We start from the raw sequence: 23,912 nt of genomic DNA on the forward strand, positions 1-23,912 counted from the left end.
GGTAAGATACACACTACCTGATATTTATAAGGAAGTTGGGGTCTCTGAATTTACATAAAGGACCATTATTCTTATGTTTTTTTTTTTTTTTTTTTGCACCAGAAGGAAATAATCCTATAGAACCACCCGATCTCCAAGACACTGACTTGGCCTCCAGGGACACCATGTCGTCACCCTTATTTTGGAAGGACATCAGTCTCGGTCTTTTACCTGATAATATGACTTCTCTGAAAGATGTTTCTAAGGATGGAAGAGATGAGATCTTTCTAAAGGTGAAAGGTGCTGCCAGGAGCTCAGGTAACATAAGGAAATGAAAGCAAGTCAGATTAGTGGAACTAAGAGGAACGGAGCTGCATGACTGCATGTAGCGGGCCAGAGCACCCCCGCTCCCGGGGGGAAACGCTGCACTGTGCCAGCAGCGGGCCAGCTGCATGGGTGTCACTGTATGGCTGGAGGACAAGGAACACTTTCCAAGTCACAAGTTTTAAACTGAGCCTTAACATTGGACAGAAAGGAGAAGTTAAAGTAGATGATGTATATGAATAAGATACAGTGAAGAGAAACATCCTTTGGAGCTAAATGAATTGTGGATTTTAACCCAAACTCTCCCAAATTCCACTGACAAGGGTAAATGTAATATGGCTCCACTTTCCTCTCCCCACGTGCTCTGCCAATTCCAACGTCCAACAAAAAGTATGAAAATCAGATGAACTATTCTAAAGTTCATTAAAATTCATGAAAATGAAAATTATGAAGACCTAGGGTATTTTTCAGAATAAACCAGAAAACTTTTTCCCCTTTGATAATCTATTTTACAGGCAGTAAAGTGCATTACACAGGGATTTCCAATTCCTTAGAAAGCTACAAAGGAATATAATAAAACAAAGGTACAGTATTAAATAAAAATTTAACTGAAGCACAAAAGTGCACTTCCCAGTCTTTACAAACTCGAAAATGACCAGAAAGTCGTTTTTTCACTTAAGATCTTTGAAACAAAACAGTTCAGGGAAAAATTCCAAGACAACTTTTGGAATGCTTTAATGAACAGAATGGAAATATATGAAAGAATTTTAAAATAAAACCAATGCATCAAAAAAGTAAGATTTAACACAAAAGTCCCCAACCTCACCATGAGAATACCTTCAGATGGAAGAAAGCAAAGTCGAAGTCAGAGAGCGAGGAGAGAGGCAGAGAGAGGAAAGGCCCTGAGTATGCATCGCCCAGACATACTCAGCTGGGGTCTTCAATTTCCAGGTTCCTCAGGCCTTAGTCGGTGGCTTGGGACAAACATGGCATTTAATCACAAAGAGCAACTGTATTCGAATGGGGAAGGGCCTCAGGATCCTGGGAAAACTGTGGACACTCAACAATATGATAACAACGAGGGACTTAAGAGGACATGAGAGTCCTAAGCGCCTCTGCGCTCTTGTGTGACAGGTGCCAACTAAACCACAGCACACTATGAGAAACTACTCAAGTTGTTACTTTAGTGGAATATCTGGAGCAGTTACAGGAAATTTCTGTGGAAATGGTCCAGCTGGTACAGAGAATACACATTCAAGCATTGGAATAACTATGGTGCCACACTCGGAGTTGGTGGAGGACAGGCATTCTCTCTGGTTGGCTTTGGAAGACAATCTTGCATCACAGAGAGAACCAAAGCATTCAGTTCACTACAAAGTTCTATTAGTCTTGATCTTGTCTCTACAAAGAAAATAACAGAAATAACCATAATGAGATTATGAGTACGACATTCTCGATTTTAACCAAAACTTGCTCAAAGCATTTATACAGTGATAATCAAAAATTCTTGCCTTAGAGCTTAGAATTATTCTCTGATGGTCACTACAGAAAAACAATTACCATTTCATTACTTATATATTAAAACAGTTCTTTACTCTTAGTTAAAAACATTAGAAATGAGGAATGACTGCTAACGGGTATGAGTATCTTTTTGGAGTGTTGGAAATTAGGTAGTGGTGAAGGTCCCTACAACTCTGTGTCTATATTGAAAACCACTGAATTATACTCTTTAAGAGGGTGAATTTTATGGTATGTGAATTATATTTTAATAAAGATGTTGTTAAAAAATTTGACTAAAGAACAAAATTTCTTAAGAATTTCTCATTCACCTACTAAATTTAACATACTACTAAATACTTTCCCAAGGTCACCAATGAACCTATTTGTATAATTTAACAATTTTATTTTATTTATTTTTTTAAAGATTTATTTAGTTGTTTGTTTGTTTGTTTGTTTGTACAAGCACTGGGTACAGTCAGAAGTGCGCGAGAGTGAGAGAATTCACCAGAGCCAGAGCAGGGAGCAGAGCAGGCAGAAGGACTGAAGTACACTGCTGAGGGGCGCAGCGGGCGGCAGGGGAGGTCTGCACGCCATGTGGGACCCTCCTCCGGTGGCCAGGGAGCTGCCGGGGATCGAACCGGCGCTGCAGAGGCTGCGGGCAGCTTCACAACCCAGTGCTCAACCTCTGTGCCACCGGGGAGGCCCTAATTTAACAATTTTAAATGGCAGACTAATCATTTTAGAAATTTAAAGATTAAGTTCTGCTAAAATGTACTTGTCTAATACTATATTAGAAATGGGTATTTATAGTTAACTAGTACACAAACCACTAAACTATTTAGATTTTTTAAATTGATTTATGAAGACGGCTTCTGTACTACCAAAAAACTCCCCCTGTAAGAGCTTGAATGGATTGGTCACACTGATACCCAACAAGTTACTGGACTGACTTACATACAGACTAAAATGGGATGAAGGGAAATGGACCCATGTGTTTTTAGTGAATTTAGCTGGGGATGGGGTGTGTGTGTGTGTGTGTGTGTGTGTGTGTGTGTGTGTGTGTGTGTGTGTGTATGTCTGCACGTGCATATACACATGCGTGCACATGCACATACACGCGCAAAAACCAAACTTCCTAAATTTAATCATTTGAGGTGAGTGAACAGTACAGCAATATTGTACAGAGGTACATCATAACCCTGCCATAGAAAGAAAGAAATACCAGTATCCACACCTTTTCTATCATTCTTCAGAAAGGACTAATGCAACTACCATGGTATAAAATGAAAAAGCTATGTAAACTGCATTTGCATAGAAATCCCTTTATATTGCATTATGTTAAGAGTCAAGGTAAGGAGAAATATTTACACTTAAATATATTGGGGAGAAACATCGCAATGTTAAAATTGAATCAAAAATATCAATATTAACTTAAGGTTTTTAAACAAGGTATCTATATATATGTTATAGCCCTGGCCAGAAAAGGGGCTTAGAAAAGCTCTAACATGAACTCCCAACTCCCAGACTAGTCTCTATTACCCACTGAAAAGCAACAGGACTCCTTGGGGACTCCTAATTTAGGATGGGGGCACAGAAGGTGTAGATGAGCATAGGATATCATGTTAGCCCAGAAAACAGGAAGCTTTCAAAGATTAATCAGCTGGATAGGTCTCAGTTGTATGCATAAACCACAGGCTACTTACCTTGACATCTTTATTTTTTCAGTTTCAACTCAGAATTTCTCTAAACTTCTTTCTAGTTAATCTTTATGGGTAGCAACAAACTACAAACTGAATTGACTTTTAATAAAATCCATGGCAGGATAAACTGTGCTCACTGCTATTAGTAGACCCACAGAGCAAGGCCTCCTAGAACAGAATGGCTCCTCTAGCTACCCAAATCTTGCTAGCCCTCCTCTCTGGGGGGAAAAAGCTGTTCCACTCTTTCTCTAGGATCACTTTGGCTGAAAGTACCAATTGTCTGGCTAGTACATTCTAGGACAACAATCATATACTGTCTAATAGGAGGTAAATGGTAAATTACTGTTTCACTTTGTATTTTGAAGCATCTCTGGGTTCACTGCTGGGATTGCTCCAATCATCAGCTTCGGGTGTGGTCTTGTAGTGGCGCCATGCGGACTTATTAAAAACCGGAAGTCTCTCAAATGATTCACTTGAAAGAGCCTAAAGGAAAAACAAAAATAGACAGAGTGTCATTTTTCTCACGTGAAATCCTAACCCACATTGTACTACTTAAAATATTCTAAATTTTTCACTGGGGGGGATTTTATTAAAATTACATTTTAATATAGCAGTTTACTTTGACTGACTAAGATAAAACAAACACTTTTAAAGAAACAAAATCATTCACTCATTCAAAATCAGTGCTGAAGTGCACATGACCACAACAAACAACATTTTCATATTGCTTTGAGATACTCAATTACCTTGACTATATGTGCTTAGACCAAGCACTATTACTTACTGGGCAATTTGTTTTCCCAAAGGCCCAGAAAGTCAAGGTTCCTATACTAGACTGAAGAGCATCAACCCATAAAGTGATATCAAGTATCACATCTTTTAAATGCATTGGCATCTAAGATAAATTCTCCAACTAGCTGGTTAAGTTATGGTGTAGTACATACCAACACACGAAGCAGCTACTAAGAAGAAGGAGACAGTAAAGTTCCTTCTGAACTGATATGCAAAGATCTCCAGAATATATTAGATTTTAAAAAGGCAAAGTGCTGAAATAATCATCTGTGTGAACAAAAATTAACTTCCCCCCACGTTTATCAAAGCAGAATTAATTCCAGGAGGAGCCACAAGAAACTGGCACCCAGGATCAGCTGCGGGGAAGAGAAGAGGGGAGCTCCAGACCAGGGATGGGGAAGACTTTCAGCTTTTTCTTTTTCTAGCAGCAACATGGATGGTGCTAGAAGGGTTTATGCTCAGGGAAATAAGTCAGAAGGAAAAAGGAAAATATCGGATGGTTTCACTTATAGGAGGAACACAGGGAACCAAATAAGGGATCAGGGGAAAAATAATAATAAAAAACAATATTAACAGGCTACTGTAAATCAGAGATATTCCTCAGGGGAGGGGAGGGAGAGGGAACAAAACAGGGGCAGGAAGAGCACAGGGGACTATGGAGATGGTGCACAGGTGAATTGGTGGTGGGAATTCTAGGGGGACTACACTTGAGAGGAGAAAGCAAACACTGTACAAAAATGAACAATGATGTAAAATATATATAAATAAATGAATTATATTAAAAATAAAATTGTGTAACGTGCGCCTATATTACTTATTCAAAAAATACTCCAAATATTCTAGAGTTTAGAAATGAATAAAAAGTCTGACAGCACGAATGAATGAGAAAATCCATGTTACAGAGAACTTTGTTGTTAGATCTGCCTTTTATGTCACCAGATGATGATACTGCATTTTTGTGACTTTGGAAAAGTCACACGTTTTTAAAGCAAAAGACTACAAGACTTCAGTTTATAGAAGGCTGTCTCTTTTCAGGTTCTGATTTTCAATGGATATGTGGTTTTTTAAAAGTCACAACTTAGAGTTATGGTTCAAAATTGAATATTTTCATTTTTACATCTCCACTTTCACTTTGTTTCATCTGAGCATAAAAATTAAAGGTGGGATACAACATGGTTTTCAAATAAAACTGAGCTGAATATAAGAGATAAAATAGCGCCAGTCTCCATTATTAGAAAGGTATTAGAACGTATCACTTTATTTATTTATTTATTTATTTATTTATTTATTTATTTATTTTTGTGGGACCCTCGCCGGCGCTGCAAACGGGCGCTGCAGAGGCTGCGGGCAGCCTCACAGCCCAGCGCTCAACCACTGCGCCACCAGGGGAGGCCCTAGAATGTATCACTTTAAAAAGTAAAGACGGCTCTTCCCGTATGCGGCCTTAGTGATCTCTGAAAATGGTTCGCTACTCACTTGACCCAGAAAACCCTATAAAGTCATGCAAATCAAGAGGTTCAAATCTATGTGTTCATTTTAAGAACACTCGTGAAACTGCCCAGGCCATCAAGGGTATGCATATCCGAAAAGCCACCAAGTATCTGAAGGATGTTACTCTACAGAAGCAATGCGTGCCATTCCGTCGTTACAATGGTGGCGTTGGCAGATGTGCCCAGGCCAAACAGTGGGGTTGGACGCAAGGTCGGTGGCCCAAAAAGAGTGCTGAATTTTTACTGCACATGCTTAAAAATGCAGAGAGTAATGCTGAACTTAAGGGTTTAGATGTAGATTCTCTGGTCATTGAGCACATCCAGGTGAACAAAGCCCCTAAGATGCGTCGCAGAACTTACAGAGCTCATGGTCGGATTAACCCATACATGAGCTCCCCCTGCCACATTGAGATGATCCTTACTGAAAAAGAGCAGATTGTTCCTAAACCAGAAGAGGAGGTGGCACAAAAGAAAAAGATATCGCAGAAGAAACTGAAGAAACAAAAACTTATGGCAAGGGAATAAGTTCAACGTAAAATAAAAGGAAGCAAAAGTAAAAGCAAAATGTTGGTTGTCTTTTCATTAGTAAATATATTTCAAGTATCTTTGAAATTGGAAAAAAAAAATAAATAAATAAAAAGTAAAGACGGCTTTGTATAAGAGAGGTAAAGTGCAGTACCTTCAAGTAAATGACCGCATCAGTACCCACGCCTTCCATTGAATACAGTTTTAGATCGCCTTGAAAATATCTAGCATACAGACGAGAAATTGGCAAGCCATAACCAAATCCAGCCTACAGAGAAAAGAAAATTAATACAGTGAGACAAGAACAAATGCTACCACATTGGGTATGAGGACCATTGGAAAGATTAAATTCTCGATTCAGATTTAAATCAAACTATTGGCTCAACCTTTACAATGGTGAATGTGTTCACCTATGTCAAACAATCTATTTTCACCTTGGAAAAACACTTCTCATATGTTTGGAAAATAATAGAGAGACTCCAATTTTGGATGAATGCTTTTTTTTTTAAGTATTATAAAGCAAATTTTTAGCATTTTAAAAGCAAGCCCCAAAGCAAGAATTTGATCTGGTAACAAAACTCAGCCACATCTTTTCAAAGTTCCATTATGAGATCTCCTTGCTGTGTGAAGCGAAAATTAAATTGAGTAGCACAGGAGTTCAAATCTACCAGCACCAAGGGTAACACAGGGAATTTTTTGTATTAAATAACATAAGCAGAGACATATAGGTGGTGTTTACATTTTCAGAGCCCTTTCTGCCTCGCTCATGCATTTCCTGAGAAGATCCTTCCTAAGGTTCTGGCACTGTTACAATATTTTGATATACCATAGTCCATACATTTTGAGAGACAAGAAAAGAATTCCCTCCTATATCTCTGTCATAGAATCCTGTCAGGGACAGGTTGTGGGAAAACAAAAGGTCTTGGACATTGACAAGAACAGTAAGAACGACTGAGAGTGGTTTCAGTAACTCTGGGGTGGAGGGGAAGCTGCTCTCCCACACGCTTTGGCCCCTCTGATGAAATCCATGGACAAGGCTACAGAGGAGCAGGGCAGGAGAGAGCTCACAGGGCAGTGACCGCATGGGCTTTCAGCTCTGAGAGACCAAAGTTGAAACCCACTTTTGGAGCAACTCTGAGCAGTTTAATCAACCTCTCTTGGGACTGTTTTCTCATTTGAAAATTAATTAAAACTTACCTCAGAGCTACTATAAAGATTAAATGATATAATAAGTGTAAAGTCTTGGCACCGTGCCTAAGGCACAGTAAAGCTACATAAACGGAAGTTGTCATTACAGCTACCAAAGGGTAGGAACTTTACTCTGTTACATGGACCGCTGCCATTTTTTAATATCTCTCCTTGATACCCTCCCTCGGGGTGGGGCTGAAATCAAAGGTCCCGATGTGACAGAGCCCACCCAGTTACCTAAGGGCTTGAGGACTGGCAGAATATGGCTGGCAGTGAAGACCAGATAGCTGTAATGGTGACTGAAGTCACCACAGCAGAGAAAGCAGCAGGCTTCCAGGAAGAGGGCCAGGAAATGTTTCCTCCATTCCAGCAAGGTCCAGAGCCTGCCCTCAGGTGTACTGGGGAAGAGCCAAGCACGCCTGAGCCTGATGCAATGCAAGGAGGAGACAGCTGAACTCAAGAGTCCTGTGGAATGCAGAGGACAGACCTCTAACTCTGAGCTGGTAAGGTTCAGGAAGTCTTCCAAGGGCGTCAAAGGATCGACAGGAGTTGGCCAGGTGGACATCCCCAAAAAGAAATGACATGTCAAGGTAAGAGCTGTAACACAGCAAGCTGTCTGGTGAGGAAATCATGTATATGTATCCACGTGCCTCCTTGAAAGCTGAGGGCAGTTTAGTAACTGGGGAGAGATGCAAGTGGAAGCATTTTTCCAAAGGAGAGGCCATACGTGACACTGGGAAGATGCAGACACAGCCAAGACCATCTGCATCATTAGCTCAGTGACCTAGGGCAAGGCACTAATCTCATCTATTTCCTCATATATGAAGTGGGAGGCTGGAGCTGGATACAGAATTTTCTTAAGGTCTCTTACTTCAGCTGTTCAGGTTCACAAAAAACCATGACATAACAGCTGTCTCCAGGATGCTATCTTGAGACCTGAGAAAGACAATCCATACTCCTTTTAAACAACAAGGGAAGGTTTGGGATGTGCTTGTAGGGATTGTTATTTTTCTTCTGACACTTAAATTTAAGTAGGTACCATAGTCTGGTGAAGGCAATGCCTTACAAAACTGATCTTGCATGAATTTTCTTGAACCCTGCATAAATGATTTCCTCTCTGTTCCCAACATGCTGAGTTAACAAACTCTGTCTCAAATAAATGATGCAAAGTGTTAGAATTTATTCATACAAATAAAATATAATCTTACATGCTTATCAGTCGGGTAGGACTTTAAAATGAAACTTAATGCATCCCCTGAACCATTTTGCAGACTGATAGATATGTTGCTGTGTTTAATGACAAAGGGTTCAATTGTTGTTTGTCAATTAGAAACACTCAGCAGGGGAACAAAGTGTGGCCCTACCAGGCTCTAAATGCTGCCATGGTAACCAGAGGCTTTTCTCACTGCCTTAATAAGGCTGAAGGTTATTTCCAGAGCAAGACAGAAAGGGCTCTGAAAATGCATACACCACCTGTATGTTTCCTGCTTATGTTATTTAATATAAAAAATGTAATGTGTTCATAATTTAACCTTTTAATTATATAAACAAATTTGATGGGAGAAGTTCAAAGGCCCGGGGTGATTTGGGCTCTGCAGCATGTGGCGCCCAAGTGTCCAGGACCAGGCAGCAGCCAGGCACGCTGTGCTGTTCTTTTGCTCACCCGCTATTTACCTTTCACTCCCCCCAATGGGAATGCGGGCAGTAAATGGCGCTCCAGTAGTTTTAACCACAGGGAAATGCTTTTTCTCTGTATTTGGGAATGAGGCACTCAGCTCTGAGTGCTTCTTAGACACAAATTAGACAAGAAATCTAAGTCCAAAGGACAGCAGCACAAAATTCCCCCCTTCTGAACCAGGCGGGAAACATCTGGAGTCAACAAAGCTAGTGCCATAACCTGGGGACAGAGTCAGCTCTGTCCCTGTGCCTTTGCTGGTGATGGTCTCTTGAAGCAGCAGTTGAGACGCTTACCAGTGGGGCAGCTCTTGTAGGTTCCAGGCTCGGTCTAGGAGCAGTGGAATACATGTAGTTAAAAAGACGATCTATTTTCCGAAGTGGGACCCCACCACCTTGGTCACTTATCTGTAATACACAAAACATTAAAAAAAAAAAAAAAAGTCACCGTATACTTCGCGGGAAGCAGAGTTCATTAAACAAAGTCCACAGCAGATTACTCTAAAACACACAAGGGCTTTGAACGCCCAATGAAATATGACTCCTTTGGTGAACAGTACACAACAGGCTGGGCAGTGCAGTAGGATCTGCATGCTTGGCTCTGAGATCTTGTTTAGTGCCCTGGGAAAAATGGGGTTCTAATGACGTCGAAATGCAGTGACTTAAGGCAACGATCCAAAGCAGGACTTCAAAGTAAGATACTTAACGTCAGTTTTCTGCCCCTCCGATTCCTCAATGTCTAGACACTGTGAAACTATCTGAGAATGAGAGGATGCTTCTAACTAAAGCAGTTACCTTAATGGACAAGTCTTCTTTACCCAGAGTCACCAGGGTTTTAACAGCTGGGTAGCCCTCTTTTCTGTCTTCGTACAGTTCCACTGTGGCTCTCATAGAGTTCTGAAACAACAGGAGGTTTTCTTAGCCTGCAGCCAACTCACAAACCACAATACAGAAAGAGAAACTAGTGTAAGATTACTTAGATACAACCGTTCTTTTGTGGGGCAAGTATTAGTTTGATTTATCGGATTCTTTTTTTTCCTTCTAAAGAAACTTAGCTAAATGTGTGCTTGGATTCAGGAATATTTTCCTGCTGCTTGATTTTGGCTGTCATCTAGTTTTAGCTCCATGTACCACACTAAATATTTCTCTTTTCTTCCTTTTTTCTTTTTGTTTTGGCTCTGAGGTATTTAAATTATTCAACTCTTAAACCAAAATGAATGTTCTGATCACACATAACGAGGTTGCAGAGGCTCATGGAAGCACTTAAAATCCTATTTAGCAGTCTGCATTTACAGTGCACCTTTCCTCGAAAGAAGGCAGAAAACCTGAGCAGATTCACACTTCCTAGCAAAATTAATCATTTGGCTGAAAAAAAAAAAAAAAACAGAAAGAAGCAGAAGAAATGTCAGTTATAAAGAAATTCTAAAAAAGCCACAGCTGTTGAAAGTTCACAATTGAATGCCCACCTTAACCTTAAAAGAGTTTACATCAGTAACATTATAATTTTTGGAAGCAAATCAGCAAACCTGATCTTTGAGGTGTTCAATTTAGGGCTTTATACATTGGAAGAAATGAAATTTCAGCTCAAATGCCTCGTGACCTTTTATATGCTACTGTAAATGCCATAAGCACTGGTTAACAAAAGCAATAGCTTAAGCAGTAAAAAGTCTAGAGTTTTCTACATCTTTTCCCTATGCCTCTGTGGCCCAGTCGACCATAGTGTCAGGTCTTTAGAACGGATTCAAGTATGTAAGAGGGTCACAGTGTCCCCAGGACGCAAACACCACAGTGAATGTTCAAAAGCATAAATATGCAAAACATGTTTTTATTTTGATCTGGCTATCACCAATAAAGTCTGCCAGGTTTGGAAACTAAAAAGCATTTCTAATCTTATAACTGAAGAAAAAAACGGTATGGATTTTACATAAAATCACTAAAGTACAATTAAGCTTGAAAATCAATATGTACTAATATTCACAAAAACTATACTGTACACAGCAATTTTTGATCTCACAGTGTACAAATTATAAAGCCCACAGGATATCAGAAATAGAATTTTAAAAGTGGTTATGCAAAACCTTTTTCTTATGCTAATCTAATGAATCCATTATGCCCTGAATCAAAGTAATTTAAAATGAAGACTTCTTTCCATGTTTTTAAATTCCACTTACCTTGAACAACTCAAATAGCATGTGAAACAGATGTGAGGGCACATAAACTACCTGAATAGGTTTGTCTGGAGCTTTGGCTGAAAACAGAAAGAAAAACGTCAATGAATAAGGAACAAAACTATAAGAAAGTCAAGAACGTTGTTTGCATTTTATTTTCCGAGTACATATAAAAGAACTCAGCCAAAGATTAACTTTGGTTCCCACCTCTAAAGACAGGTCTGAGCAAAAGTCAAACCAACTTGAGGTAAAATCCAGTTCCGTCTCTTACAGTCGTCACTTTTACGACCCTGGGCACATGACCCAATCTCCTTTGAGACTTTGTTGACCAAAATTGGAGTATTATCTCCTCTGTCATAATGTTTTGTACTTTACATAGGGTCATCTAAATATTGCTCGGTGTTTTTCAAACTGGGAGATACCCCCTCCACCACCCACCCCTGTGGTGAGCCACCAGGGGAATGAGGAGTATTGAGGACAAGGGGCTATTTTCTTGGCGACCTGCACCAAACAGTAAAGTTATATTTTGTGAAATTACAAGAAACAAGGTGTATTATAGAGTAGACTGTAAGGCTCACATAACTTTTTTTCTACTAGCAGCGAGCAGACCAACCCCCAGAGGCCTACAGACCCTTCTTCCTCATCAGGGATCTTCTGAGGGAAATCTGAGAAACACAGAATCTTATGAACAGCACTAAGAACTGTGGGGTACAGAGTGGAAGCTGGAAAATTTAGTCCTTCCTCTTCCTGGTGACCCAAGACCTTCTAGGAGACTGACCACTCTACATTATCTGACTGTGTATGTTCCCCAATCCTGCATGGCTCATAGGGCGGTGGCATTATTATGGGTGACGACAATGGCCTTGCAGAGACCTTGTGACTTGCCCACCATAGCAGAAAACATGCTGATATTGGATACCTGAGCCAGAAGCCTTGGATTACAAGTCCCCAAACTTGATGATGAGTATTGTTTTAATGTCCAACATCACCAAATTATTTATTTGGAATCAGAATTGAAAGCACATGTGACAGGGGTGAAATGTATGTTCATCCTGATACTTATCAGTTGTGAAACTAGTCTAAACCAGATTACCAGATAACTTTCACATCTCTTCTTCAGGACTGGGTTTTTCAATGACTTCAAATTTGGGTTCTTCAAATGTGAGGTTAGGCAACGCACTGATGTCTGCTCTGCCATCATCTGTTCATCTTCTGCCGGTAGCAACGGGTCCTCCAGATGCCTGTCACGCAGTCCTGCGTTCCCTAATCTTGTCCACAAAGGTTTTCTGTACAGGATCAAGTTCCTCATTAAACGCCACTGCTGCAGCACCAATGCTCCTGCTGAAATGCGCTGGGACTGTGGACTGACTGAGCGAGGAGAACCTGAACTGCCTCTGGAGACCCAAGGTGAGGCTTGCGCCCAAGTGCAAGACCCAGAATCAAATTCCCAAGAGGCCAAGCCCAACTGGCTCCCCTCTCGGTCACCTTGTGCTCCTGATCACCATATTTTTAATTAGTAAGTAATACATACAAGTTGTTAAAATGCTTTTTTAGAAGAAAAGTAGAAGTCCCTCCGCCTTTCCCATCTCACCCCTGAGCCAGAACCCAGAGGCAGCCACTCACAACTATTTTGGCTGATAAAATTTACATTACCTTCTGGAACCCCAATTAACTCTTCTGTACTGTGCCTATAGGTCCTTTTTGTTTTCTTACTTGCTATGACCATTTCGTGAGGGGGAAGGCTGGAAACCATAGTGCGTAATACCCCAGCCAGGGAAGTCGTGAAGATGGCAGAGCAGCCGCGAGAGCGCACCAGCAGGACATCGCCTTCCCTGAGCCCCACGGCAGGATTCCTGTGTCACTTGCAGGAGAACATTCTGGGTGTCCTGGTGAAATCTGTCCTCTTTATCTTCCTCCAACTGCTCAAAATCACATTGCCCCTTGCGAGTTACTGAGTATCTGGACTGTGTCTTTTTTTTAACAGCTGTATATATATTTCCTGCAATTTCTAACAAACCCTCCTCTCGGGTAACCGGACAAGGAACATCTGTTTCCTCACATTACTGAGATGGTCCAGCTCTTTGTCCTACCGCATGATGGCGATTCCATTCTTGATGATTTTTCAAATCAGCATCAATAGCTTTCCCAATGTGCTACATAACCATCACCTTCAAGTGGTTTTTTATTGAAGCTCTAGGTGTTATTTCTTATGTCCATATTATACCCACCACCAAGTCAGTCAGTTAGCCTACCTCAGGAAAGCATGCATGGGAGATCCGTTTCTCAACCTTTACTTCTCTGATTCCCTTGATTGGAGGTTTGGCTAGGTGGAGAATTCTAGGTTTGAAATAATTTTCTCTCAGAATTCAGACAGGGGTCAGGGCTTCTGGCAATGACAGTGCAGCTGACATGTTTAATGCCAGTCAGGTTAGCGTGCACACTGCTGGTGTTTCCTCGAGGTCTGACACACCTTGGTTGTATACTCTTGTTTAAGAATGAAGAACTAGATTAATCATTTGAGGTAGCTAGCATTCTTTCTCCCTTGGGACTCTCCCCTCAAATGGGAAGGCTACATTTGGAATTCTGTATTCCTGGTCAAGATTTTTTATCTGGCTTTATGATGAGCAGACAGTAAGCTGGCCTCTGATCAGAGGGTCCCCCAAATGCTCGAATGGACTGAAGAGGGCTTTATGACACTCACACCACAGCCTGTTTTCCCAGATTGTTTTTGAAGGCAGTACTTTAGGTTTTTATTTTTGCCCCAGAGGAAATACTCATGGCCAACAGGGCACAGACAGAGGCAAGCTGCTCCCATCACCCATTCAGCCTCTTCCTCAGATCAGTTTCCAACTAGCCCCTCCCTGTGGCTTCCCATTCCAGTCCTTCACACCTCCTGGCTCTCCTCCCAGAGTCCTCCAGGATAACCTCTGGCAAATCCAGTGCCACTTCAGCTGCAGCTTCCTCCTTGGTGACTTCTGCTCTGTTCCATTAATCAGTGTGCTTCCATCTGGTTATTTCCTGGCATGAGGTGGGGGCAGTGGTGGACTGATGAGAGCTTTATGTCCCTATATTGTCATTTTAATGGAGACCAGGAGCAAGTTGAATGCTTAGTTTATCTTGTACCAAAAGGTATGATTAGTTATATAAACAGCCTTCTGCATTCAACCATTTCACTCCAAAAATCAGGGAAATTAAAATACCTTTGATGGTTCTGTTTTGTTTTTTTCAGTTCAGCCAACACTTCCAGGAGTCATCTGAAGGCTTGCTCGACTAATTGTATTTTTCTTTGTACACATTAGAGTTTAGGTTCTTTCTTTCCTTTTCAAGCCATGTCAACTATTTTTCCCTAACCTTGGGTCCAGTGGCATTTATGTAGTGGGCCCTTAATAGATGTTTTCCAGCTAAGGGTGTATTTTCAAAGTTGATGGAAAAAATGGTCCAGGATTTTCATGCTCAAGATTCAGGTAATAATAAAGCCTCTACTTTGCTTAGTCATTGCGCCAAACACCATTAGCTGAAACATTTTAAAAATATCTACTGGACTCTACAACAGGCTATAAAGAATTTTATTTTCAGATAGATCTCCTAGAAGATTGAAAAAAACCCAAAGGCTGAACAGAAATAACACATTTAAGAGAAAAGGAAGCACTTACAGATGGTTGATCAACTCTCAAAGTCATGGGATAAAGCTATTACAGACAGTATATGGTGAGGATCAAAGTCACCCCGGGATCAAGTCCTGACTCTGGCATTTAGTAGATATATTAGTAGGTATTTAACCCATCTGGGCCTTGGCACTATATTTCTGAAACAGACAAAGTACATATCTCATTGAGTGAATATAAGGATGAAATGAGATAATGGTGATAAACTAATTTACAGTCTGCCACACAGTAAGCACTCAATAAATGTTGGCTATTATCATTATGAAAAATTAATTTTCACAGTGAGAACTGAGCTACCAGTGATGGGATTTTGACTGTGATATGGAACCACTTAACCGCAAATATCCAAAGGTATCCAATGTGGGGAAACGAGAGGTCAAAGGCCGTAGGGTCGATACATACCTAACAAAATACACATAGTATGAATTGAAATCTTTTTTTTCCTACCAAAACCAAAGCTATGAGCCACTGTCTTATCAGGACAAGACTAATATACAACTAGTGAAGAAAGGCAGATGTGGCTGGTAAATACTGAGGGTGTTCACACAGTATGTCCTCCGTAATCCTATTTACTATTTTCTCTGGGGTGACATTGGGAAAGGGGGGAAAACCAAATTCAGAAAAAAAAGATGAAATGTCAAACCAGTAGACCTTAAATTCTCAAGCAGCTACACGCCGTCCCTTTGGGTGAATGGCAGCGTCACCCTCTGAAATGCAGAGCAGAGAGCAGAGAGGACACCTCTGCTAACTGGTAAAGGCCCCGTTGGGTAATGGCAGCATCCTGAACAGGAATACGATGCGAGTTCACATGGGTCCTGAAAAGGAATCCATGGACTCTGGATCTGAGACGTCCCCCAGAAAACAGAGCACACCATCAGGCTCTGGGAGGCACGTGCTCGCTCGTTGCAAAGCAACCACATGTACTTCGGGTGCTCAGCACCAACCTCCAACCTGCATCTCTAGCAAGGAGCTTATTAGAGCGAAAAGTGCCGTCCTTAGCGTGCTCACAAAGAGCTTTGACATTCAAGAAACTGTAAACATAAATCTAAACACATTACCTAAAACAACAGGGAACTAGAGGCAACTTGTAACCCCCAGGATTCATTTATCTCAGTGACGGGAAGGGGCTTCACAGAGCGCACGAGACAGTGCCCGAAACAGTTGTGAGGCTCCCCTCCTGGAGGGGGCACTGCCCAGCGGAACAGCACGGCAGGGAAGGAACATGCCAACACAGCTGGCAGCCAGGCATCAGCGAGAACAGGCTGGCTTCTCTGGCCTTCAAAAGAGGTACTGGTTACCGCCTGATAATTCAAGTTCCGTGTCCGACCCACATAAATCTGGACAATGAGGTCCAACCAGTAGGAAGAAAAAGAGAATATGCAGATGCTTGCACTGGAATACAGAAGCAAAGTCCACACAGTCCTGGTCGTGCATCCATCAAAACAGGGAAGCAGCTCTTATCAGAGAAACCACAGACCCTGAAAGCGGCTCTGACTTCAGATCTGCTATAGGATGCAGTGGGGCAAAGGCCCTATAACAGCAGCCTGAATGTTCTGCATGTCTTCATCTTATTATTAGAGAAACATATTTCAGGTATAATTTGGGGAGGGAATGTGGTTTGTCTTTAACTCCAAATGTCCACACTCTGAGACTCAGTTGTTTCATTCCACCCAACAAATAATTCCACACATTCATGAACTTCCCTCTCCCATATCACCTCATTGCTCATTACATGGAATATGAGAAAATTAGAAATCCTAAAAGTCCACCCACTGGGAGATGATTATGGGATTATGGTAACCTACACTATAGATGATCTCGAATGACATTCACACATGCAAAGACCGTGAAGGTGAATAAAATACACACGTTATAGAACATGTAAAGAAACAAACCTCTCATAGGACTGCGAGTAGCGGGGACTTTCACTTTTTAGTCTACATTTCTGCATTGTTTGTACTTTAACAACCAGCATGTCTCTTTTGTCATTTAAAAATAAAAGGATAAAAGAATCCTATGATTAATGAATAGCCTCACTAGTGAGCTGTTGTTTATAGCCAGGTGCTATAAAATCCTTCAAAATATTTACCAATGAACTGGCACAAACTTTTACAGCCTGTGTTTAGGGGGAAAAAAAAAAACTCAACTTTTTCAACATTAAAACATTCTTTGAAAGCAATAGCTGTTTTGTTTTTTTTTTTGCCTGTCCCCATCACTTTTTATATATATATTTTTACATCAATGTTCATTTTTAAATAACATATGTTTCCCCCCACCCCCTCAGGTGTAGTCCCCATAGAGTTTTCTTCCCCAATGCACTCGTGCACCCTCATCTCAGTCCCCTGTGCTCCTCCTACCCTCTCTCTGATCCCTCTCCCTCCTCCTCCCCTGCAGGATGTCTCTGATTTATAATTGTCCATTTTTGTGAAAGCAATAGTTTGAATGGCTGCATAGTATCCTATGTCATGGGTCCACCACAATTTATTAACGTGCACTCTCTTGTGGAAATCCTGGGTTTTCCAATTTTTCTATGCACTCTTACACATCTGTGCACATCTCTATTTTCTTATAATAAATTTTCTGAAGTTTAATTTACTAGACCAAAGACTATGACCGTGATGAATTTAATTTTACTGGGTCTTGGCGTTTTCTGAGAGAGACTAGACCAATGTAAACTTACATCAGAAATGTATAAGTGTTGGGGAGAAAGTATTTTTCTGGGCACCAAGTCAGAGCACTAAAATGTTTTAAGTATTGCCAATTTTAAAAGACAAAAATGGCATTTCTCTGTATTTTTGTAAACCAATTTTGTGGCATGTTTAGTATTTTTGTTTGTACTTCTTTGATTAGTAGAATTAAATACTTTTCCCTAGAATTAAATACTGACCATTTGCATGTGTTATTTTGAGAACAAATGCATATTTATAAAATTAAATTAAATTATAAATATACATGTTGTATCTTTTCTACCTTGATTACTTCTGTGCCAAGAACTTTTGAGTTCTAACAGTAATATGTATAATTACAGTCCTGTACAATAACTTCTTACATCAATGTACCTAGTTGATCAAAGATATAGAAAAAGTTTTAAAAAAAAGACAAAAGATGAAAAAGCAGCACAGTATTAGGATCTCACTGAAATATAGCTCAGGTATAATCAGCATTTTAGTCAGTTTCTTTGTATTTAAGGTTAAAATCATTTTTCTTTTACCATTGAATTCTTCAACTTCCAGTTCTGGAGCTACCAGGTAATACTGTTCACACAGCATCTTAGCAGTTTCATATGCATCTGCAAAGAAAGAGAAGGGATTAGCTGCAGCACAGACAAACAACAGGTAGATCTGATAACTAAACAAACAAGGACGATTTCTAACTTGTCAGATTTCAGAATAATCAACCACTGCCTTTAAAAAAGAAAAAACACCTTTCTTTGGACTATGATAGAATTACTACGCCTGTTCTCCTTCTTCAAAATGTTAATGACCACAATGATTTTAAATTTGCACTAGCGGCAATATGGCCAGCATACATTTACTTTTAAATATTCCTAAAAGGCTCTTTTAATGAAAATCTATAAACTGAAGACCATACTCTTTTTCTACACCATGTAACTTGATTAATTGTAGCAAAGAGACATTTGTTGTAATTTTCAAAATAATAAGGCCAACAGTCCTCAAATTTGTCAATTATATGTAGGTGAAACATCAAGAAGTGTTTGCTGAGTTAATGGGCTTCGCTGAGCCACACAATTTAAGTTACTGGAGACACTACAAGTGCTTGAAAATACCATTTAAGTTAGTTAAAGACAAATAATATTTATCAAAGTCTGAAGAGCAACAGTTTGCTTTTGAAAGAAAGACAAAAAAGGGGGGTAAGAACATCAGGGCCATTACAAAATAGCTAAAAGAGAGGTCAGGAGATTACATCCCAAAGATAATGAACAAGTTCAGACAGCAAAGGTGCATTATTATCTGCCATCCATGTGTCTGATGCCTTACACTTGTTTCATAACTTGCAAATAACTTACTATATGCCTGTATACATACATGGTCCATAAACATCCCCTGGTTTGATAAATTTTAAATCTTTGGATAATGTACTTTCAAAAAAAACCCATTTAAAGTGTACATACAATTCAGTGGTTTTTAGTATATTTGCAGAGTTGTGCATCCACCGTGACAATCAACTTTGCATTTTCAACACCCCAAAAAGAAACCCCTTAACCATTAGCCCCCCAGGCAACCATGGGCCTACTTTGTCTCTACAGAGTTGCTATTCAGGACATTTCATATAAATGGAATCGTACAAATGTGATCTTTTATGTCTGGCTTCTTTCACTTAGCATCATGCTTTCAAGGGTCCTCCATGTGGTGGCCTGTATCATCAGTACTTCACTCCTTTTTATTGCTGAGTAATATGGCACTGAACAAACAGACCACGTTTTGTTTGTCCATTCATCAGTTGATGGACACTTAGACTGTTTCCACTTTTGAGCTATGATGAATAACGCTGCTTTAAACATTTGCATCCAAGCCTTTTGTGAACATATGTTTTCATTTCTTGGCTATATACCTAGAAGTGGAAAACTGCTTGATCATATGGCAGCTCTATGTTTAAACCTGTGAGTTATAGAGAGTTTTCTAAAGTGAGGAGATATTTTTTAAGTTTCACCCATATAGTTTCTAAAGATCAGATAATCAAATTACATTAAAATGTTCATGGGCACATTTGCAGCTGGATCTCAACTGGGTATCTGATCTTTGGAAACAGTCTCATACTTCTATTCCTTACATCTACACTGTGCCTAGAATAGATACTTAAGATTTAAAGGCAAGAGAAAGAGAGAAGGAAGGGGAATAAATACAGAATTTAAATGTGCTAAAATTGGACAATGTCAACTTAAAATAAGTTAAGATTAGAGCATGTTCAAACTATAGGTTTTGGTTTATTTAACCTCCTATTGCCTCATATAAAATTAAAATTTTATATAATGTTCAAAAAATCTGATTATCTCACTAAACTTTCAGAATTAAATTACTTTAAAGAACCACAGATAGAGACTTAGAATAACTGTGACAAGATGAAATAATGAGGGCAAGCGAAGGAAATCGAAAGAGATCAGTGTGAACACAAACATTAAAAGTAGGCACCATGGTGGTAACACCTGATAAGGGTATCCCAAGATTACCTCAATTAAAAATAAATAAAAAAAATGTTTTTAAAATCAAACAAAAATTTTTTAAAAGGACTGAAATTTAAACCCTTCCCCCCAAAATTAAAATTTAGAATTGTATTAAATTTACAGTTTTCTTCCCAGGGGGTAATAAACCTCATCAAATATTTTAAAGTACTTTTACAAAGAGACATTGAGACATACTCTTTTTGCTTTGGCTACACCACCAAACAATACTACATCTCCACCTAGTGACATGACAGCACAGAGCCGGCCGGGAGCTTCCAAAGCCTCTTTCCTTAAACCAACAAATACTGAAATCTGAAGTGACACTTGGTTATCTATATCCAAAGCCAATGTGTCATCATGAAAGTATTTAACACCTTTAAAGATGTCCAAACATTGCTCTTCAGTTCACTACCAAAAAGGACAAGAACCCCACCCCAGTAACTGTGCTAGTTGCTCATGGCATTAGCCTGCTGTGAGATACTAGAAAGAACAGATGCTGGTCTCTGCCCCTGGCACCTGATAGGGAACCCTAAAGGCCGTTGTAATGTCCTAAGTGTAAAAGCCCTAGAAACCCCTGCTGGACTATGATGAATTGGAGTGAATATCAAAAAAACAAAAATGAAGGCACCATGGTCCTTAACTTTGAGCCTGGAGGGTTCAAGTTGAAGAAACCACAGCTATAATCAAGCAAATGTAAAGGACCATAACAGTGCAAGTCACAGATAAATGCTTTTCAGAAACCCTTTTAAGTTGCAAAGCATTCTAATATGTCTACAATCATCCTGCTATCCAAAACCCAACCCAAGTGGGCAATACTAGGTTTGTTTTTTTTTAAGTACTGGACCCTTGTGACCTTCCACACCACAGTCAACTAGAGAGGAGGGGGGAAGAAAATCCACTGCGAGGGCAACTGATCTTCAGTTTGACCACAACCCTAAAGCTTGTGGTCATGGGCAGAAAGATGGGCTGACCCAATTAAAGTCATCTTTGGGGGATACAATTGAGACACTGAGGCAGGGCCGATGCCAAAAGGACACAGAGAGAGTTATGATCCTGGAAGGCCTGAAGTGCCCGTTTTCGCCCTAAACACGCTGCCCTAAACAAGCCCACCAGTCTACAGACTGAGAGCAAAGTGCAGGGGCCATGACTCGCAAAACCACAGGCAAGGATGTGCAGAAAGCAACCTTGCTTTCTGTTTCCCAGTTCTAATTTCTATGGCTCCAACTGTAAAGGGCTTCCTGCCTGGGATCACCAGGGAACTTACTAGGTTCTTGAAAAAAAGCTGTTGCTTGAGCTAGCATGTGTGGGTCTCCATTACTTGCAACCTGAAAAGCCCGAAGTGGGAGCCCAAGACATTATTTCTGAACCAGAATAATGACACGTTCTCAGGGACACTCACACCCTGCGCAGTAACAGCACACAGGAGCGACACAGACGTGCCAACAGCTGTGGGCGCCGACCCTTCTCCCAAGTATTTAAGTGTGCACCTTTAAAATGATCTTACCACAGGATTTTCCATTTTATTTCCTGGGTTCTACAAAGAGAGGAGGAAAAAGGGTCACAATGGAAAGACCTCCCAGAGGATATTAGGAACTGCTCTACAACACTAATTCTAGCATTCTCTACCACGACTCTGTAATTTGAAGATGTGTAAAGGTAGATATTAATGTTCTAAATCAGCAGCAAGGAGGCATGCTTCAGTGTTCTGCCCAGTCAATGTTATGCAGGATGCACCCCACTTTTACAAATTTATACAATTGTCTAGTCAAAAATATTGTCTCTCTCCTCTACACCGGAAAATGTTTTCTATGGTCTGTCTTAAGAGATCTAAGTATGGAATCACTGTTAGTTCATTAAGCCTCCTAAGACTATAAACAACGAACGTGCAGGTATATGCATAGGCATGCAAACACACATGCACACACGTGTGTGCACACACACGCAGGAGTCATTTGGGCTGGACACATCTGATTATACTTAAACCATGTAGGATTGCCAGAGCTGAAGAAATCAGTAGAGCCCAGATTAAAACCCGAAATCCCCTACCCCCTTCACATCCAGCTTCTTAAAACAAAAGGGGAACTTATTAGTGATAGAGACCCCAAGTTAACTGAGAAATCAGATTAACTGAAGATTAACTGAGAAATCTCAGAGGATACACAGAGCAGTCAAAAAGTGGTGGAAAATACCAACTACTCTTAAAAAGAGGAAGGGTGTGGTAAGATTTCACTAAGACTTGCAGGAAACTGACAGGCAGTTCTTCCTTTCCGTGACAGCTCTTAGGGGTATTGGGAAGAAGAGCAGGGAGGCTTCGGCCCTTTGAGATGTTCTGATGTTGCTCCTGCGGCATTTGGGGTGTAGACTTGAGTGCCATTTTGCTCAAAGAGTGGGGAGCAGAACAGGCAGATCTACTTAAATCCACTGCTGAGGGGAGCAGCAGGTGAGATAGGAGAGGTCTGCTGTGCCATGTGGGTCAGCTCCCTGGCTAGGCATCAAACTCATGCCGCAGTGGCTGGTGATAGCTTCATAGTGCTGAGATTTTAACCCCTGCACCACCAGGGAGACCCTAGGTATTTAAATTTTAATTGACTTTGTATCTTGTATCTTTATTGAATTAATTGATTACTTCTAATAGTTTCTTGGTGGAGCCTTCAGGTTTCTTTGCATATAATATTTTGTCTTCAAATAGACCATGTTACTTAACTTTTTAAAAAGATTTATTTTTATTTACTTATGCATAGAAGAATGGGGGTATAGGCCAGAAGTGCAGGGGCAGGGGTGAGAGGCTTCACCAGAGACAAACTGGGGAGCAGAACAGGTGGATCCACTGAAATACACTGCTGAGGGGAGCAGAGGCCAAGACAGGAGAGGTCTGCTGCACCATGTGGGTCAGCTCCCTGGCCTAGCATCGAACTCATGCTGCAGTGGCTGCCAATAGCTTGATAGCGCTGTGCCTTTAACCCCTGTACCACCAGGGGTTAAAATAAGACTCCTGGTCTTATTTTAGAAAAAACTTCTGCTTGCGTATTCTGACACTCAGAGAATTAAGAGTAGGGCTCATAGGGAATGAACCAGAATCTGCCTGTTAACATGCCCGCTAGTCTACAGAGAAAAGAAGCCTTCAGGTTTCCTGCTTGGGTACCTAGCTCCTCTTGCCATAAGAAAAGTAACCGACTTAAGGCCAATGCTCCATTGAAGAATAAAGATGATGCACACTGGGCTGGAAAAACCACTTGAACATAGAGTGTAAGTGCAGTCCTCTAGACTCCAACAGCAAAGGTCCCTCTGCTTGAGGTGGGCTTGAGAGCTCTACCAAGGAGCCAAGGCCCTCTCCCACTGCCTACCCATGCAGCTACACAGTTCAGAGAAAGTAAAGAGCAACAAAGATCCCTGATGAAGACTGGGGAGAGCTGTGGTCCGCAAAATGTGTCAGGCATGTGTTTAAGCGAGGGGGAGCAGGGCCACAGTAGGAGACACGATCTGGGGAAGGGGCAGTTTGGGGATGTGAGGCAGCACAGAAGAAAACTGGAGGTCCAAGAATCGGGTGCATCACTGACAATTGGGAAGGCTTCCTAGAGAAAGCATCTGTCTTAAGTGAATCAAGAGAAAATGCTATTCAAAAGCAAAGTGCTGGGTTCCAGGGACTTAGAGCTCTAGTGCTCCGTTCTACTCTAAGGCTACTGGAATCCGGCCAGGTGTTTAAGAAGCCTGAGAAGCCTACAGGC

General features: G+C 40.7%; 2 protein-coding genes across 3 annotated transcripts in view; one reads left to right on the forward strand and one right to left on the reverse strand.

Annotated features, from left to right (window-relative positions):
- Nucleotides 1-787: 787 nt before the first annotated feature.
- The window catches only part of PDK3 (pyruvate dehydrogenase kinase 3), a 57,600-nt gene continuing 34,475 nt past the window's right edge, over nt 788-23,912 (reverse strand). Inside the window, exons 6-12 of one of the 2 annotated variants that reach the window (XM_037512597.2) lie at nt 18,217-18,294; nt 11,344-11,420; nt 9,968-10,069; nt 9,470-9,580; nt 6,465-6,578; nt 3,847-3,986; nt 788-1,704 (exon numbers count right to left, since the gene is read on the reverse strand). In XM_037512597.2, the coding sequence (XP_037368494.1) occupies nt 1,674-1,704; nt 3,847-3,986; nt 6,465-6,578; nt 9,470-9,580; nt 9,968-10,069; nt 11,344-11,420; nt 18,217-18,294 (653 nt within the window). In that variant the 3' untranslated portion in view covers nt 788-1,673. The remainder of the gene's footprint in view (nt 1,705-3,846; nt 3,987-6,464; nt 6,579-9,469; nt 9,581-9,967; nt 10,070-11,343; nt 11,421-18,216; nt 18,295-23,912) is intronic. The other variant, XM_037512598.2, reaches the window with a different exon arrangement.
- On the forward strand, nt 5,726-6,365 carry LOC119246268 (60S ribosomal protein L17-like). The gene has a single exon (XM_037512599.2). It carries the CDS (start codon nt 5,756-5,758, stop codon nt 6,308-6,310), a length of 555 nt encoding a protein of 184 aa, XP_037368496.1. The 5' UTR covers nt 5,726-5,755; the 3' UTR covers nt 6,311-6,365.

Source organism: Talpa occidentalis, unplaced genomic scaffold, assembly GCF_014898055.3.
Source record: "Talpa occidentalis isolate TD23 unplaced genomic scaffold, MPIMG_talOcc4v2.1 talOcc4.15, whole genome shotgun sequence".
Taxonomy (NCBI): Eukaryota; Metazoa; Chordata; class Mammalia; order Eulipotyphla; family Talpidae; genus Talpa; species Talpa occidentalis.